Source organism: Limanda limanda, chromosome 8, assembly GCF_963576545.1.
Source record: "Limanda limanda chromosome 8, fLimLim1.1, whole genome shotgun sequence".
In the NCBI taxonomy this organism is placed as follows: Eukaryota; Metazoa; Chordata; class Actinopteri; order Pleuronectiformes; family Pleuronectidae; genus Limanda; species Limanda limanda.
The window spans coordinates 22,753,762-22,769,929 of record NC_083643.1 but is presented as its reverse complement, the minus strand read 5'-3'; the positions used below and the strand labels follow the sequence as shown (position 1 = coordinate 22,769,929).

Genomic DNA, 16,168 nt, shown 5'->3' with positions numbered 1-16,168 from the left:
TGACTGTCTCAGAGAGAGAGAGAGAGAGGGGAGGGAGGGATGGGGGATGTCACATGGTAAATCTGTAAACTATTTATCCCCATTCTAAGTTAATGTTTAATTTCACTGGACAAACCAACTTAAAGGAAGGATAAAAGTATAAAACTGTGTCTGGTTATCTCACTGCTTACACACCCAGTTCATAAATATCAGTAACTCCTCGTCAGGTTGGTTATGTTCGGCTCCAGCTGTTGACAAAAGTTTATCATTCCCTCTGATAAGGATCTATATCTTTCATAAAGATGCTCATCAGAGGAGGTAAAGGGTCTCTGAAGACCCTCGTCCTCCTCATAGACTCTAACAATTCAAAGGAATTGATTGGTCAGTGGGCAGAATTTTTGTACTGACAAAAACTGAACCAGCTCCGGAGCAAGTCAGCCGTTCAGTATATGTTACCATGGTTACATACCCCAATAAGAAGTGAACGAGCTCCGTTTGACCGGAAACCCTGAACTTACCCTGAAGTCGCTCTGATAAGAACATATCCGTCTCCGAGTACACTGCAGCAAATATTAGTAAAAATAAACAGACAAGCATGTTCTTAAGTAAAAGTGCAACATGAACTTTTCTAGTAGAGTAAAAGTAAGCACTGAAATAAATCGTAGTACAGACACAAGAAAAATGTGTTATTGAAACATAATTATCAATCAACTAACTGTGATAAAGAAACGGTGCATTTAATGTCTTTTAATATATATCTGTCACTTTGTTTGTCTGTCTGTCTTTTTTGAGTCACTTTATTTGCCAATGCACATAACATATAGAATGTGTAGATAATCAGCCATGAATGAAAAATGCAGTCAAATTTCAAAAGTCGAGATCAGACAAATTAAAACATGAATCAAATTTAAAATAAAAAACTGTCAAAAGAAATGAAAGCAAACAAGTTAAATAAATTATCAAAACAGAAGAAGTAAATAAAATATCCAAATATAATATAACAAGTCAACGGTTATCTTTCTTCAACTTTATATAAAAACTTGTAATCAACAGACAATAATAAGCTAAAGAAACGGTACAGTTACATATACAGACATGCAGATGAGTAAATATTAGTAAGAAAAAAATGCAACAGTACATTATACAGTGATTCAGAAAATGATGTATGATAACTTGTCAAAAATGGTTTGCCATTCTGCTTTTATGGATGGGAAACTTACCACACACAATCATTAGGTTCACACTGAAGTCAATGTCATATTTGTCATCTTTAAAATGCGTTACAACATTTATAAACTCAAATGTAACACTAAGATGAGATTGACACAATAAAGTCCAAAAAGTCAGTGGATGGATAAATATCAAAGACTCTGCTTCCTCTTTACAACATTTTTTTTCACTCTCTAAAAGTTTGGAGAGATATTAAAAAAAGAATGTTCGTTTTGTCGCAGTGAACCAGAATATATGACATATTCATGTCCCTCTCTTGTTAATATAAAACCTCTCAGCGTGTGACGTATTTACCCATGATGCTCGGCTGCAGCTATAAACAGCCCGTGCTGCCTCGCTCCGCCGCAGTGTGACTCTCCCGCTCCTCCGCTCGCTTTCAGGCCTCTCTCTCTCTCTCTCTCTCTCTCTCTCTCTCTCTCTCTCTCTCTCTCTCTCTCTCTCTCTCTCCCTCCCCGGAACTCAGCCTCTTCAGACGCGGTCACGGTGACGGGTTTGTTGTGAAGTGACGGATGGTGAACTTCCCTGTGGTGGACTCTCTGATGAACTGTAGCTGCTGTGCTTATCAGAAACGACATAAAGAGCCGAGTTTCCTCGAAGCTATCATGCTGAACACCGAGGAAAGGTAGGAGCTGCTTCTCTTCTGGACACATCCCGCACACTGCTAGTTAGTTCCGCTGGTTAGTGAGTTAGTTAGTTAGTGAGCTCACCTCGGTGCTAGTTAGTGTTCCTGCTCCTGCTGGTGTGAGCCCAGTTCATGACGTGCTGGTCCCAGTCTCTAGTGGGAAGCTCGTAGCAGGAAGACAACCGAGCAAAGAGAGAGAGGCTGTGAACACACTGACTGGGACAACATGTTCGGAGACATGTCAATGCGAAAGCACTGTCCCTGTGGTGACCGTGTCTTCATGCTGAGGCGGGACAAGGAGCTGAACCTTGTTATGAACTGAGGCAACAGGCTCAGGTTGGACCAGCTCCAGAGAGCAAGAGAAGCTGCTCGCACATGTGATCACAACAAACTTTGAAATGACAGCAACCACAGCCTGGTGAGGTCGTGTCTTGTGTTGTTCACACCTTGGATCAGAGCCGGCCCTAGTCTTTATGGGGCCCTGAGCACGATTCGATTTTGGGAGCCCCCCCAACAGCCTTTGTGCACTCAATATTATTGACCATTGTCAATGCTTGATCATTCACACACTATATTGTGAATGTTATTTGTTGTAGCTGTGCTGCTTATACTATTGCCAGCCTCTATGCTTCTATGGTTAAATTAGATTAGATTCAACTTTATTGTCATTGCACAAGTACATATGCAACAAAATGCAGTTTAGCGTCTAACCAGAAGTGCAAGCAAAAGGCAGTAAAAGTGCAGAGTATCGTGCATATTAAAGTGAAAATGTAATAAATAAGATCTGTACAGTAGAAATATATATATGGAATATCACAGTATTAACAGGAATTGTAAGATATAAGGACTATGAATACACTATGAGCAGGATAAAAATATAAATATATATAAATATGAATACACTATAGGTGGGATAATACAGTAATAAAAAACAAAGTAACAGTCAGTGCAATGTACGAATGTTCAAATGTTCAGTGGTTGGAGGAGGGGGTGTTGCAGTCCAAGCCAGGGTTATTAATCTTAATAAGTGTGCACAGACTGACACGCACGACTTGAGTCAGGCAGATGGCCACAAATAAATAGTGTTGATCTTAATCAGCAAATCGGCCTTTTATTACTTTCATGGTTCTACCAAAAATTCTCGCTCTGCCCGTAGTCATAAAAATATCCCTATTTAATAAAGATCAAATTGCTATGCTTGAAGATGGTGTTTTTTTGGGGGGGAGGGGGGTGGTTGCAGCTATAATGAATCCAGAATGACACAAACACAGGGAATCAGTGACAGCAGTGGACTGGTGGAGGCATGTGAATAGTTGTGACAGAAAGTGAACGTGAGGAGGAGGAAGAGGCTTTTGTGTTAAGTGCACGACCAACACGCTTCAATTGATACATGACTGGATAATAATTATAATTGGCGTAACCCAGGATATTTTCTGTAGTTTACCCAGTTACAGATGCTCCTTAGATGCATGGCCTGAAGCTATCAGCAGGTCACTGATCGCTTTGATACGAGGGGGAGATGTGGCCTAGCCTAATTCACAAGATCCATGAATTATTCTCTGGGAAATCAGCGAAAATGTTGCATTGACGCCCCATTTCGCAATGTCCTGGAAAGTGTAAAACAATTCTTGGATCCACACGGACTATACAACGGGTTCACCCCAGACACAATGTGCTTCCACAAAGTTTCATGGTAATTCATTCAGTTGTTTTTTGTGTAATCTTCTCCGCTAACTGACAAATGGACATGGGCAGAGGTAATGATAGGGCTGAGTGATTGAATTTTAATTCTATAATTATCGCAATGTAATTTTCCTTTATAGCAATATTACAAAGGTTTAATATCATTTTATATAATGCTAAATGTATTGGGCAAGCGTTTGTTATTCTCTGCCCATAAAGAAGAGTTCAGAACCACAATCTTGTCTTGGAAAAATCAGCCTTTAATCTTAAAACAAATAATGATGCTGAATTCATCTTGATGTATCAGAATAGATTGAATTTTTTTTATCTTGACGTAATTATTAGGCATATCACCCCGCCTTAATTGCATTTTTTTTACAGACTAAACTATTACTTAAGATCAACAGTCGATAATGAAAGTAAAAGTTTGTGACCTACTTATAATTGAATGTGTGCTATATACTCTTTACCCTTCCTATTTTCGACCATTTTCACAGTGTGCCTGTTTATACCAATACTGACAATGTTGTGACAGTGTACTGCTGTGTTGTCTGTTGCAATGGATGTTCTCCTATTGCATCACCATCATAGTCCTATTGGGATTCGATGCTGTGGTTATGAATATGTATTTAGCCTTGTGATGTTGTTTTTGTAAATGAGGAACAATCTGCAGATGGATATTTTGTGTTTTGTTTGACTGTCTCTGCACACAAACAGGTAGAAGTCTTGTTTTTGTTTCTGCGGGTTCTAGCATCTGACAGGTCGAGAGGAGATAACAGGAGAGGGAGAGATCCATTCATGCTTTGAGCCAGAGCGGTGACTATATTAGCTTTCTGACTTGTTATGGTCCTGTCAGCTGAAGGCATCAACTGGCCTACATCAGCCTGGTTGCATAAGCCCCTCCCGTGCTGGTCCACTTCTCAAGCATCAATGGAATCTGTTTGTGTGTGTTTCAATGTCTCTGTGTGTGTATCTTTTGAGTGTGAGAGAGAGAGAGAGAGATATTGTTGGTATGTGTTCAGTCAGTAACGGTTGGATTATCTATCCCAGGCCACTTGTCAGTAACTACAGTGGCCCTTAAAGTCACTGTCAGGCTGATCTTGTCAGTGATGGCTGTGGTCGCTGGAAGTTTCTTGGTCAGAAGTAACACTGGTGAATTTTCCCAGAACTAAAAAACAAAACACAACCAACCAGTTTCAGCAGGCATCTGGAAATCGTCAGCTATTTTGACCGCAGGCAAGGCTGTAATACAGTCTGTTAGCATGCACAAACAAGTGATTGGTGAGTAACACACAAGCTTGAATGAAAGATTGCTCAAGAAACAATTAAAAGGCTCTTCAGATACAGACGTGATCTATTTAGAGCTGCAGGTGCTTTTCTTTTCATTTTTTGTTCATCTGTTGATTTTTTTTTGTGATTTAATGATTCTCCAGTTTGAGCTTCTGTGTACTTAGTCATGTTAATACAATTACATGAAAATGAGTCAAGAGTTTAATCGATAATGGTAATTTGGTGTTTCTGCCCTGGTGCCGTTGTCCGCACATTTTTCCTGCGAGCGTGTGGCCGCTGTTTTCCTATTCGATGTTTACTCTGGCTACACAGACCTGGAACGACCTGAGCAGCAACTCAAGTTCTACAAGAATGTCTGCATGCTCATAATGATGAAATATGAACCAACACACAATCAATCCTGCAGTGTGGGTCTAGCCTACCTGTCAGAGGCACACCCATGAACAATGATTGTCGCCACAGCCATGAGAACAGCATTTTTTATTATCGCAATGCCTAAATTACATCATAATACAACAGCACGATTAAGAGCAATGTTATTTTAGTGAGCTGTTTGGCTTTATCCAATAGTACTCCACCCTGTAGGATTTTTTTGTCATTTCCTCTAAATTAGATATAGACTATAATTCCTGTGAGTACTCAGTACTTGTAAAATACTTTTAAGTTAGTGAATATCCTTAAATATACTACCAGACACTTTAATAAGCACAGCAAATATCACAGTTTCCTTTTCATATTTTTGAGTTGAATGTTAATTCAGCCAATTTTGCTTTCTGGCCTAGCTTAATCTAAAGCAGTGTGGCTTTAGGAGTAGCAACATCTCATCAACATTGGATTGATTGCTATGACATTTTGTTCAAACATTTACCTAGATGAACCCCAGTGACAATTGTAGTCCCGCATAAAAAGGCTTTTTTATTTTCCTACTTAATTTTCTTGTTGTGTGGTACAGTTTAGTTGTTTTTGTCATCGTCAGGGTATTAGAGCAGCAGTGTCCAGAGGTCAGGGACGGGGACGTGTCCATCCGCACTCAGGTTTCAGAGCACGTGTGCCTTTCCTGTTTCTGTCTCGGCATCTTTTCCGAAACGCTGCTCCGCCAAACTTCCAGAGGACGGGGGAGGACCGAGGACTCGCCTGTTTGTTTTCCTGCATGCAGCAACTTGTTTATGTCTCCCCTCTCCAGCCTAAATCATTTTCATTACCCTTTTTTCTTTTGGAGCCAATTGGCTTGTTTGCGGTGACAACCAGGTCTGCAGTTGAATGCAGACCTGGTTGGTAATTACGCTGTTGGAAATTGGTTTGGTGTGTTTTGGTGTCGTCGGAGGACCTGTCAGAAGGCTTCCTGTTTTGGTTGAATCATGTGATTCTGGGCTGTCAGCCAAAGTCTGCCTCAGCAGAGTCAGCCAAAACTGGCCGTTCACCCCCTCAAACAATTCACCTGAATCCCTTCTCAAAACAATTTGCAGCCCAGGAAGAGCAAACCGGCAGTGGAAGAGTTCACCCTTACAAAAAACCCACACGTCCTTGCTTCTACTACCAGAACCTGGACAATGACGCACTTGGCATCTTCAACTCTCTCTGCAACACACACACACAAACACACACACATGATTAAATCCTCACTGGCATATTAGTTTTGCCCAGGCTTGTGAGTGTGCTGCTTGGCCTTGAATCAGTTTCACTCATTGAATCTGCCCTCTTCAAAAAAGAAAGAGGAACATTCTGTTTTTAGGTGACCTCCTAACCGTTAAGGGTGTTTTGGGGTGGGGGGTTAAGGCTGTGGCTCACCAGCTGGAGTGGCATCATGGGACCAGAGGGTGGGGCAGGTTGCTTTCAGTGTAGCTGAAATGTCAGAGGACAAGAGTGTTACCTTTCATAACAAGCTGACATTTCCATCAAGGGCAGGCTCCTCTGTCTCTGAAAGGGAAGATGGAAAAAAAGCTGGTCTTGACATCTTGGCAAGACTCTTCCTCCATCTGTCTCCCACCTCTCATCGCTGTCACTTTCGGTTTTGTTTCTGTGGTGTAAGAGAAGAGAACCCACTTGTTCCGAGAGTTTAATGGTGCTCTGCCAACATGCACCTCATTACAAACTGTACTGGAGGTTCTGGTAGATCTTTTAGCAGCATCTGCTGGCTTCCTTTCATACATCTGTTTCAGTAATTTATCAGTTTTGTTAAATTAGTTTAACAACATCAGCAGGAGAATGTGAATTTACATATTTACATTAAAGTTGTAACTCATTTATATTTTAGTAATCAATTAGTCTGTTTGTTGTAGTTATTACTAACTACATAAATGTGACAAATGTTTACTACATATGTTAAAATGTGCTCACCCTTGCTCTTCAAATATTTACAGTTCTAATTTGAGGACAGGAAATTTGACTTGTAATGTAGTATATTATTTATTGTGGTGTTGTTTACTTTTAGGACTCCAACTGATTAGCACTTTTTAAATCGTTGATGAATCTTCCAATTAGTTGTATTCATTTATCAGAGTTCAAAGCTTGGTCCATAAAACTTTAGAAAACAAATTAAGAAAAAAGCCCATCTTGACATCCCAGCAGATGAGGTGATGTTATCAAATGGTTTGTTTTGTACACAAATTAGTTGAAACTGAGAAATATAAAATTTATTAAGAAGCAAGAACAAGAAAAGCAGCAAGCTCTCACTTGAAATCTTGAGGCATCAACAGTTGAACCTTTTTGCTTTCAAATATTTCAAACTATTGATTGATTATCAGAATAGTTGCCAATATTATTTTTGATTGGTTTATCAACTCGTTACAACTCCTATTACTGCACAGGTATGGTCACAAAAATTAAAAGACAAGCTAAGGAGTAGTCTGTGTTTTGTTTCACTTTAAAATGCATCAGTTCACATGTCTCTGCGCAGTAAGGAACTAAGAAGGCAGCGACAGGGACAGGTTGTGTGCGTTTGCTCTTCTGAAAGGAACAGATCAGGCCCAATGACCTTTGTTTCCCTTTGCTCACAGTCTTGGCTCATAGCAATGCTGATCAGGTCGCCCAAGTTACCGATCCTATTGGCAGGGGAGCACACAGTCTTCTCCCTCACACAGTAACTTGTAGTTACTTGTACCTGTTGTTCTCTGGAGTATGACTCAGAATATGTCAGGTGTTTGCTCGTAAACATTTTTGCCTCTGCTGCTCATGCCATTTCATACGGGAGAATGTGGCAAAGTTTCAGGTTTCATTAAAGGAACAGTAGATCTCCAGAGGCAAGAAATTATCCAGGCAGAGGAGGGTATTTTCTCATCAATAGAACAAAGTCTGTCAAAATGACCATGCCTGTGTCAGCAGCCTGTCTGGCAGCATCAGCCGGCCGCCATCATGTCATGATACTCCGCTGTAACTCAAACCGGCTGAAGATGCGTGTTCCTAAAAGCCCTGCAAGCTATTTGCAGAGGTGTTTACAGGTCATGTGCTTGTTTATGATCCGCTCCTCACACCACATGCATAACCCGTCAGGAACTCTGTGAACGCAGGTTATAAATCATTGGCTTTAATTTAGTCTGTGTTAGAAACACACAAGCCTCTGAAGGCTTTTTGGGGTAGTCAGTGGCCTAAAACATGGTTGAAGATATTTTCATTTCTGTTTGTTTGTTAGTTTATCTTTCTACTCAAAACTACCAAACATGAGGTTTTGAAGAGGGCTGAGGTATGACGCAAGGAAGAACCCCGTTAAATTTTGGAGTCGATCTTTAACAGGCAGGTCTTGGAATTTTGTTTTTCCTTTTCTTGGACTCGGTGAGATGGTGCGTTAGCTATTGCAGACATATGCATTCTCTGAGCACCCGTCCAGTTAGAATTGTGATTACAGGGTTGGATAATTATACCAAACTCCTGTATTACCAACCAGTCTTACCAAACCTGGCCATTGATTCGCTGGACTAAAGTTATATCACAATCCTCACACTTCCTCTGATTGTCTGTCTGATTCTACAAGCCGAAGTAAATATTTAGACAGATCTCAAATGAATAAAGTTGAACATAAGTATTATGTACATTTTTGTTCACGTGATGTTGCATAAACGGCTCAAGCCAATGCAATCACTATAATCATGTTAAATCCCTCTGTCTGTCCTCTATAAGGCAGAGGTCAGGTGTGGTGACGTGAGGGATGAAGTTGACTGTCGGCTGTCAGTGTGCGAGGCAACACACTCTGAGGTTTACATCAGAAATGTGTTTCAGTTTCATTTCTTTCTGCTTGAGATGAATATGCCCTCTGGACGTTTCTAGGAACCACACAGTTTTTTTTTGTTTTCAACAAAAAACATGATGCATTCTTGAAGTCTCAATAATTTTTTTTTGACATTCGCAAAGTTTGGTTAAAAAACAAAATTAGAAGGCACATATCACCACAATGACCCAATAGTCCCCTTAAATTCAATCAAGCTGTACCAAACTTCAAACGCTCATTAATGTAATTCCCTTGGTTACATGTGACATATTTTTTTACATCAGGTTTTATTATTCCCTTGAAAATCTGCTAAAATATTGAAAAACACATATCTATATATCTCACAGTACCCATGCTCATTGTGAGAGACACACTGCTGAAGCAGAGACGATAACTACACGTTAATTTTCAGTCAGTGCTCGTTCCTTTGTTTGGGGGTGTAGCTTTGAAGGTGGGGCTGATGTCAGTTGCATTTTGTAGTATAGCCTGCTCTTGCTAGTTTTTTCCAGGATTACAAACCCTAGCTTAAGCTTATCTGGAAATGTCATTGTCAACTTGTGATGCCAGTTTTTTATACTCAAATGTTCCTCTAATGTCGTGTTCGGTCTTTATTTGCCTTTCCATGTACAATGACCTCCAGAAGACTGGATGTACATGTACAGTAAAGGTCTTCTAAATTTTGGGTTCTTCTTGACAGATTTGTGTAATTCGTGAAATGTGTATTTTAATGTTGTGTTTGATGAACAGTGTTGTCACCGTTGTTAACATTCGATTGCAGAGTGTAGGGATACTGCCCCGGCTGTGTTGTTGAGGTGATTATTTTAAGGCTTATTGGAACTCTCTGTGTGGAACAGTTAGGATGTACTTTCTCTTCAAGATGCAGTTACAGGACAGACGATGAGATTCAGTGACACAAATATCTGAAACCCTAACCGCTTCCATCTTTTCCCCCTGTAGTTCCTGGTTAGCGGGGTCTCGGTTACCCGGCTCAAACCCTCAGGCTCCGGGGCCTCTGTGGTGCTCCTGATGCCCCTCACCCACAACTAAAGATCCCGGGTGGGCGAGGGACTGTAAGGGATCACTGTCTCGGCGTGCTACTACACAAGGTGACCGTCCTCGACATCACACACAAACAGAATATATATATATAACACACACACACACTGGCCATGCTTTCCATTTCCATTGATAATCTAAATTATTTCTTCAGATCGTACAGTTTAGGCCAGAGGTCTTCAACAGGGGTCTGCGACATCTAGGGGTCCGCAGAGGTACTGCAGGGGGTTCGCTAAATTTTTGGTTGATTAGAGAATTCTTTTTTTTTTTTTCAACCAATTTTATCCCCACAAATTGAAATGTCTTTGAATACACATTAACATGAATCCAACATATAATAGTGAAGGGATAAATGGAGGCAGAAGACGTTATCTTTCTGTGTATTATTTGAATAGCTTAGTATTGATTGCACAATAACAGGGTAGCTATGTTTATACATGGCACTAGGCCCAGTTTAATAATAAACACAATTTCATACAATATATATAGTAGGGGGTCCCTGCTCTATCTCTCCATCAGTTTGGGGGTCCTTGGCCTGAAAACCATGAAGACCCCTGGTTTAGGCTATTTATTTATAAATTTTATGAATGAAGAGTACTTTTAAAGGGTTGTGATGGAGTCAGTACAGGTTGTTCTTTTTGGCTGTGAGCACTGTAGGTAATAATTGTGTTAAGTGTTTCCTCCCTCAGGGGCCACTCTGACTCACAGCAGAACACCTTGCTAATGAGTTGTCCTCATTCTGCAAAGGAGCTTTTTTAAAAAGCTTAAAAATCATTTAATCCGACTCCCCTCAGCATCTGTACCTGCAGGGGAGTTCACACACAAGTTCTTTCATTCACTGTCTCCTCAAATATTATTATAAATATTAATCTATACTCATTCCTATATCCTAAACACCTACACTCAGACTGCTGTGTTCTGCTCCTGTGTGTATGTCTGGGTCGGTCTGTTAAAATGTTCTCCAGACATGTGACTGACTGTCCCTGAGGGATTAGAGATTTAGGATCAGACAGATCAGTCACAACTGTCATATTACTTCTCATCTGTTCTCAGCGTGCTGAACACTCTCTAACGTTATCGCTGGTTTATCAGAGATCTGTGAGGACAAACTCTTCCATTAATGACATGCAACACATTCAGAGAGTATTCAGACCCTTTGTTTTTTCATAATTTGTTATGTTGCAGCCCTATATGCTAAAATTAAACAATAAAGATAATTTTCCGCCCACAAGTTAGGTCCAAGGACCGCCACAAGGGAGAACATGTTTGGGCATAAAATTCCAAGTGTGATGATAAGTTAGCTTCTGGGGGTAACATCTGATGTAGACAGTTAATAAACGGGCCTATTACCTTTTCCTAGTAGAGGTAAATGAAAGCCCTGGTGACTATCACAGGAAATAAATATGTGATAAAGTATCCAAACTTCAATCAAAGATTCACTACAAAGTAGATCCTGAGATATCACATTGACATTAATATTCAGATACTGATATCTTTTCTATACTACTGAAAATGTAGCTTGAACGCCTCCTGTTTTTCCTGATCATCCTCAAGATGAGTCCACTTGTTGAATTGCTATATAATTTGACTTTCACAGTTGCTTCATTATTTAGACTCATAGAGATCTAGGAGAGACAGACATTTGGCAGCAATCTCCCCAATTATCCAATATTTGTAAAAACTTCTGCAGAGAGTAAAAAGATTACACCAAACTAACAAATTCAAATTCAATTTTACCACCAACACTCGTGGCTAAGAATCATGTGACAAAATACTATATCTGCAATTCTGCAACTGAGCAGGTTAAAAAAGCAGAAGTGTTGAGTTAAAGCACTGATTAGGTACAGTGACAGCTCTGCCTGCTGCAGACATGACACTCTTCTTCATGATAATCTACCGTAACCACTTCCTCTTCTCATGTTTCACTTCACTATTATGTTTATACTTCACTATTATGTATATATTATGTTTAATAAGTGTATTATTGTTTTGTTCTAGAAGACAACATGTCTGTGTTCTGAGTTGTGACAAAATGCCTCCTCCCCGTGTGAACGCAGGATGAGAAGCTGACAGTGACACAGGGAGCGACTGTGAGTGGGAACCCTTCTCTTCTCCACTTCCACTACCAGCTGAGTGAACGCCACTCGGCCTCCTGGGATACAGCTCTATCTGAGGACAGCCTTTTCCTGGAGATTCCTGCCGGGCTGCTGGCCGAGGGGAGCAAGGAGGGGTAAGGAAGCATTGAGATATATAGGGTTGCTTAAACACTAGGGGTGGGAATTTGCAAAAATGTGACAATTCGATAGTATTGCGATATTTGGGCCACGATTCAATATTATTGCGATTCTTAAACTATTGCGATACAGCAAGTATTGCGATTCGATTCTGCGATGTATTGCGATTTATGTCCCCCATATTATTATTTTTTTTATATACTGGACCATGGAAAACAATTGAATCAGACCTTCAAATACAACACAGTCAAATTCACTTAGAGCTTTACAAGTTTTATTTCAAATATTAACATTAACTTAATGACTGCCGGGCAGCCAATAGAGAAAATAAATAAAAATGTGCCCTATTATTGTATAGCCCCTGACAACTGCACACAAACTGACAGATTAAGAAATGTATGCCACTTAGGCTACTTTTAAACAATAAATAAAAGGTAAATTAAATAGGATGAATAAAAGTTTACTAAATATAAACTTTGAAATAAACAAAGTCGGCTATGCTTCACTGTTGTTTGCATGTAGGCTATGCAAAGCTAGTGCTTGGGTATGTTTAGATTCTTGTGCAAAAACAAGAGCTGATCAACATGCTCGGGGGTGAGGTTGCTCCTCCCCCCATATATCCTTCCCCGTATAAAACCAATAAATAAATGTTTAAAAAACAAATAATCATGAATCTGGATCGTGCCGGTCACTTTAACGATGTCCTGGCTGTGCGCCTTTTATGTTTCGTCTTGTGTGTGCGCAAAAGGGTTAGACTTAATAATAACTTCTGATTTAGAGTTGGTGTTTATTGTTAACATGCAATTTGAGTGCAGGACAGTGGGGGGGGGGGACATGCAGCAGGGTGATTCAGGAGGTAGCAGAAACCCCCCAGTTTGTGAATGCATGCACTGGGTAGAGTAAAATTGTGTTGAGCTGATACTGTACTGTGAACTTGTATCACATACCCAGGTGTGGTTTTCAGGTGGGAACATTTTGGGATTAAATAAATGCCACTGATTTGATACTTAAAAGTGAGATTTCTTTGTGTAGTAATTAGGGCTGGGCAAGTTAACTCGTTTTAATCGAGTTAACTCAAGTGATGCGTTAACTCGATTAAAAATTTTATCTCGCATTAACTCAGGTTTGATTATTTATTGTTTTATTGTGAAAGTCAGGCTTTTATTTTGTGAAAGTCTGTTGCTGACTGCTGCGGAACCGGAAAAAAGAAAATAATTGGCGGATAAACAACCATGGAGAAGGGTACGGAGCTTTTACATGGCCATTTTCATTTTAAAGTTCTTCCAGACGGCGGAGTCGACAGAACCAAAGTTATTTGTAGCCACTGCCAAGGTGAATTTTCTTATCACCGGAGTACTTGCAGTCTAAAATATCACCTGAATGCAAAACACACAGTTGATATCAGCAAATCACTCAACGAAGCAGCGAGCGGAGTGAGGCTTCGGCAGACTACGTTAGACGCAGGGAGGAGTATACATTTTTCACAACAAAGAGGATAACATTAATGCCCTGGCAGTGGCATTGAGATTTAATTTTGTATTTGCTTTGATAACATTGTTAAGTTGAGATTTACACTGAAAATTTTTATTTAACTGCTACTGTATTAAATGCTGATGTTAAAAGTGTTTGCACAACAAATGTTATGGCACTTTCGTTCATATGGCAGAACATTGAAAATAAAATTGCGCTATACACTACTTTTTAATTCATTATTGGATTTTGCGTATACAAATGCGATTAATCGTGATTAATCAGGGAAATCATGCGATTAATCGCGATTAAAACTTTTAATCGTTGCCCAGCCCTAGTAGTAATCCTTGATGTTACTGCTGCACCTCTAGTTTCATCCTGGCTTGACTTCAGGTCAGGATGAGCTTCACAGAAATCAACCGTTACTTATGATAAGATGAACAGTTTGCCAACAGTATCAGGAATTAATAAGAGTGTAACAACTCTGTCATGTCCACGAGAGCAATTTGTTGGAAATCAGCACCATGTGGGTCGAATGTTAATCAACGACTATTATCATCTGGTATTTAAAAGCCACCAGTGTGCCACCATTTCATTAAGCTGCTAATAGGTTTATTTTTCATGGGCTGGTTTTATTGTGTGGCAGTAATCGATGCCAGCACAGGGTAACCTTTCCTGCTGTCGTCGCAGAGCCAGTCCGACAAGCAGCCGGCTCCACAGCTGCCTTATTATGTAAAGTTACAATGTTATGTAAAGACGACACACAAAAAAACTTTGTGTGCGTCATTGCCAGCCTCCCTCTCCCCTTGCTCACCGACTGACTCTGTCTCTCTCTGTGTTCCTGTCCTCCTCAGGCTTACTGCTCTGCTCGAGTTTGCGGAAGAGAAGCTCAAAGTTAACTATGTGTTCCTGTGGTTCCATAAAAACAGAGAGGATCGATGTAAGAGCTCTTGTTGTTTTTAAATACCATTTCTTTTCAAAGGCAGGGTTTGCTTCTCACGGACCTCTTTTCATAACACTTTAATCCTCAGTTAATAACTCTGTATCTTGTTGTTTGACTAAGTTTTACCCTAAATCTGGAGTAAAAGTAAAAAGGGTCCTATAGTATAGTATATATCTAGTATCTACTGATATAGTATAGTAATAAAATCACCATCATCACTAAACAAACAAGTCTTACCCTTGTGGCTCTTTGACCTTATTGTGCCTATTACGCATTATTTGAAAGCTCCTCATAATTTCTGTACAAAGCATTATAGGATTCTCTATTTTGCAAAGTCTGTTGTCTTTACCTATACAGCATTGTTACAGAAAGTGGGAGAATAAAATCTTGGATCTGCACCTAAGTTTTATAGTTTTTTTCCCTGACCCATATTCTATCCCTCTGCAGAGTTTCCTGGAAATCTGTTCAGTAGTTTTTTTTTGTAATCTTGTTCACAATCAAACCAACAAACAAAACAGACCAGTAAATGTGTGAGTTGTGCCGAGAAATAAAGCCGGACCAGAGTGGATTGCAATCAAATTCATCCTGTGCCTGTGTCAGAGTGTTTTTTGTTTGTGTAATCCTCGTCAGACCACTGAAGACTTGTTTTCTTGTTTCCTCCTCAGTGTCCATCATCAAGACCTTCCACTACATGGGCTTTGAGATGGTGAAGCCGGGCAACCCCATGGTACCAGCCCGGCCCGATCTGGCCTTCATGGTTTACTCTCTGGACAACAGCAGCTCCGATGAGGAGTGACCGCCACATTTTCTCCCGACACCTCCCTCGCCCACCCTGCCCCCCCTCGCCCACCCTGCTCCCCCTCCCTCCCCCCAAAAAAGAATCGTGCCCCCCTAACCCTTTGCCCGCTTGAACAATCAACAATCAACCACCTCAGCTCTCTTGCTCTGACACAAACCCAGGCCTCCACCTCAGAGATCCTTCATCGCTCACTGGGAGGTTTCACCCTGTTCCTTTACAGACTTGTGATTTAAGGGGGTGTTGAGGAGAAGTATGATTTCCATGTGACGCCCTCGCCTCCTCTTTGTCCCTTTCCCTGAGGATAACTGCAGGAATGGTGAAGGTTGAACTAAGTTGTTACATGCACCGTGGGATTTGGGTTTTTTCTTTTTTTGTGCTGAGTGGTTCCTTTGTTGGCCACATTATGTGTTTGTGCTGCCACTGACAAGACAAAGAACTGTTAGAAATTCAGGATGAGGTGGTGTTTTACATTAAAATTCAGCATATCTCTAATCTGACAGCTTTCTACCTTTTTATAAGATAAGACTTTGGTTTGTCTTTGCGTGCTGTATATCATGCAAACTGTATTAGACGGGGTAAAGAGAGGGAATTAAGGGTTTGATAATAAAATGTTTAGCATTATAATATAGATGGGTGAACGCCTGATCTGTTACAATTAACA

General features: G+C 40.3%; 1 protein-coding gene across 1 annotated transcript; it reads left to right on the top strand.

The window, feature by feature from the left end:
- Positions 1–1,643: 1,643 nt before the first annotated feature.
- Positions 1,644–15,541, top strand: oaz2a (ornithine decarboxylase antizyme 2a). Its single transcript, XM_061075956.1, is given in 6 exon segments — positions 1,644–1,831; positions 9,963–10,029; positions 10,031–10,111; positions 12,119–12,291; positions 14,620–14,705; positions 15,374–15,541. Coding segments are annotated over 6 exon segments (651 nt in total). The 5' UTR covers positions 1,644–1,718; the 3' UTR covers positions 15,505–15,541.
- The last annotated feature ends 627 nt before the right edge of the window (positions 15,542–16,168 follow it).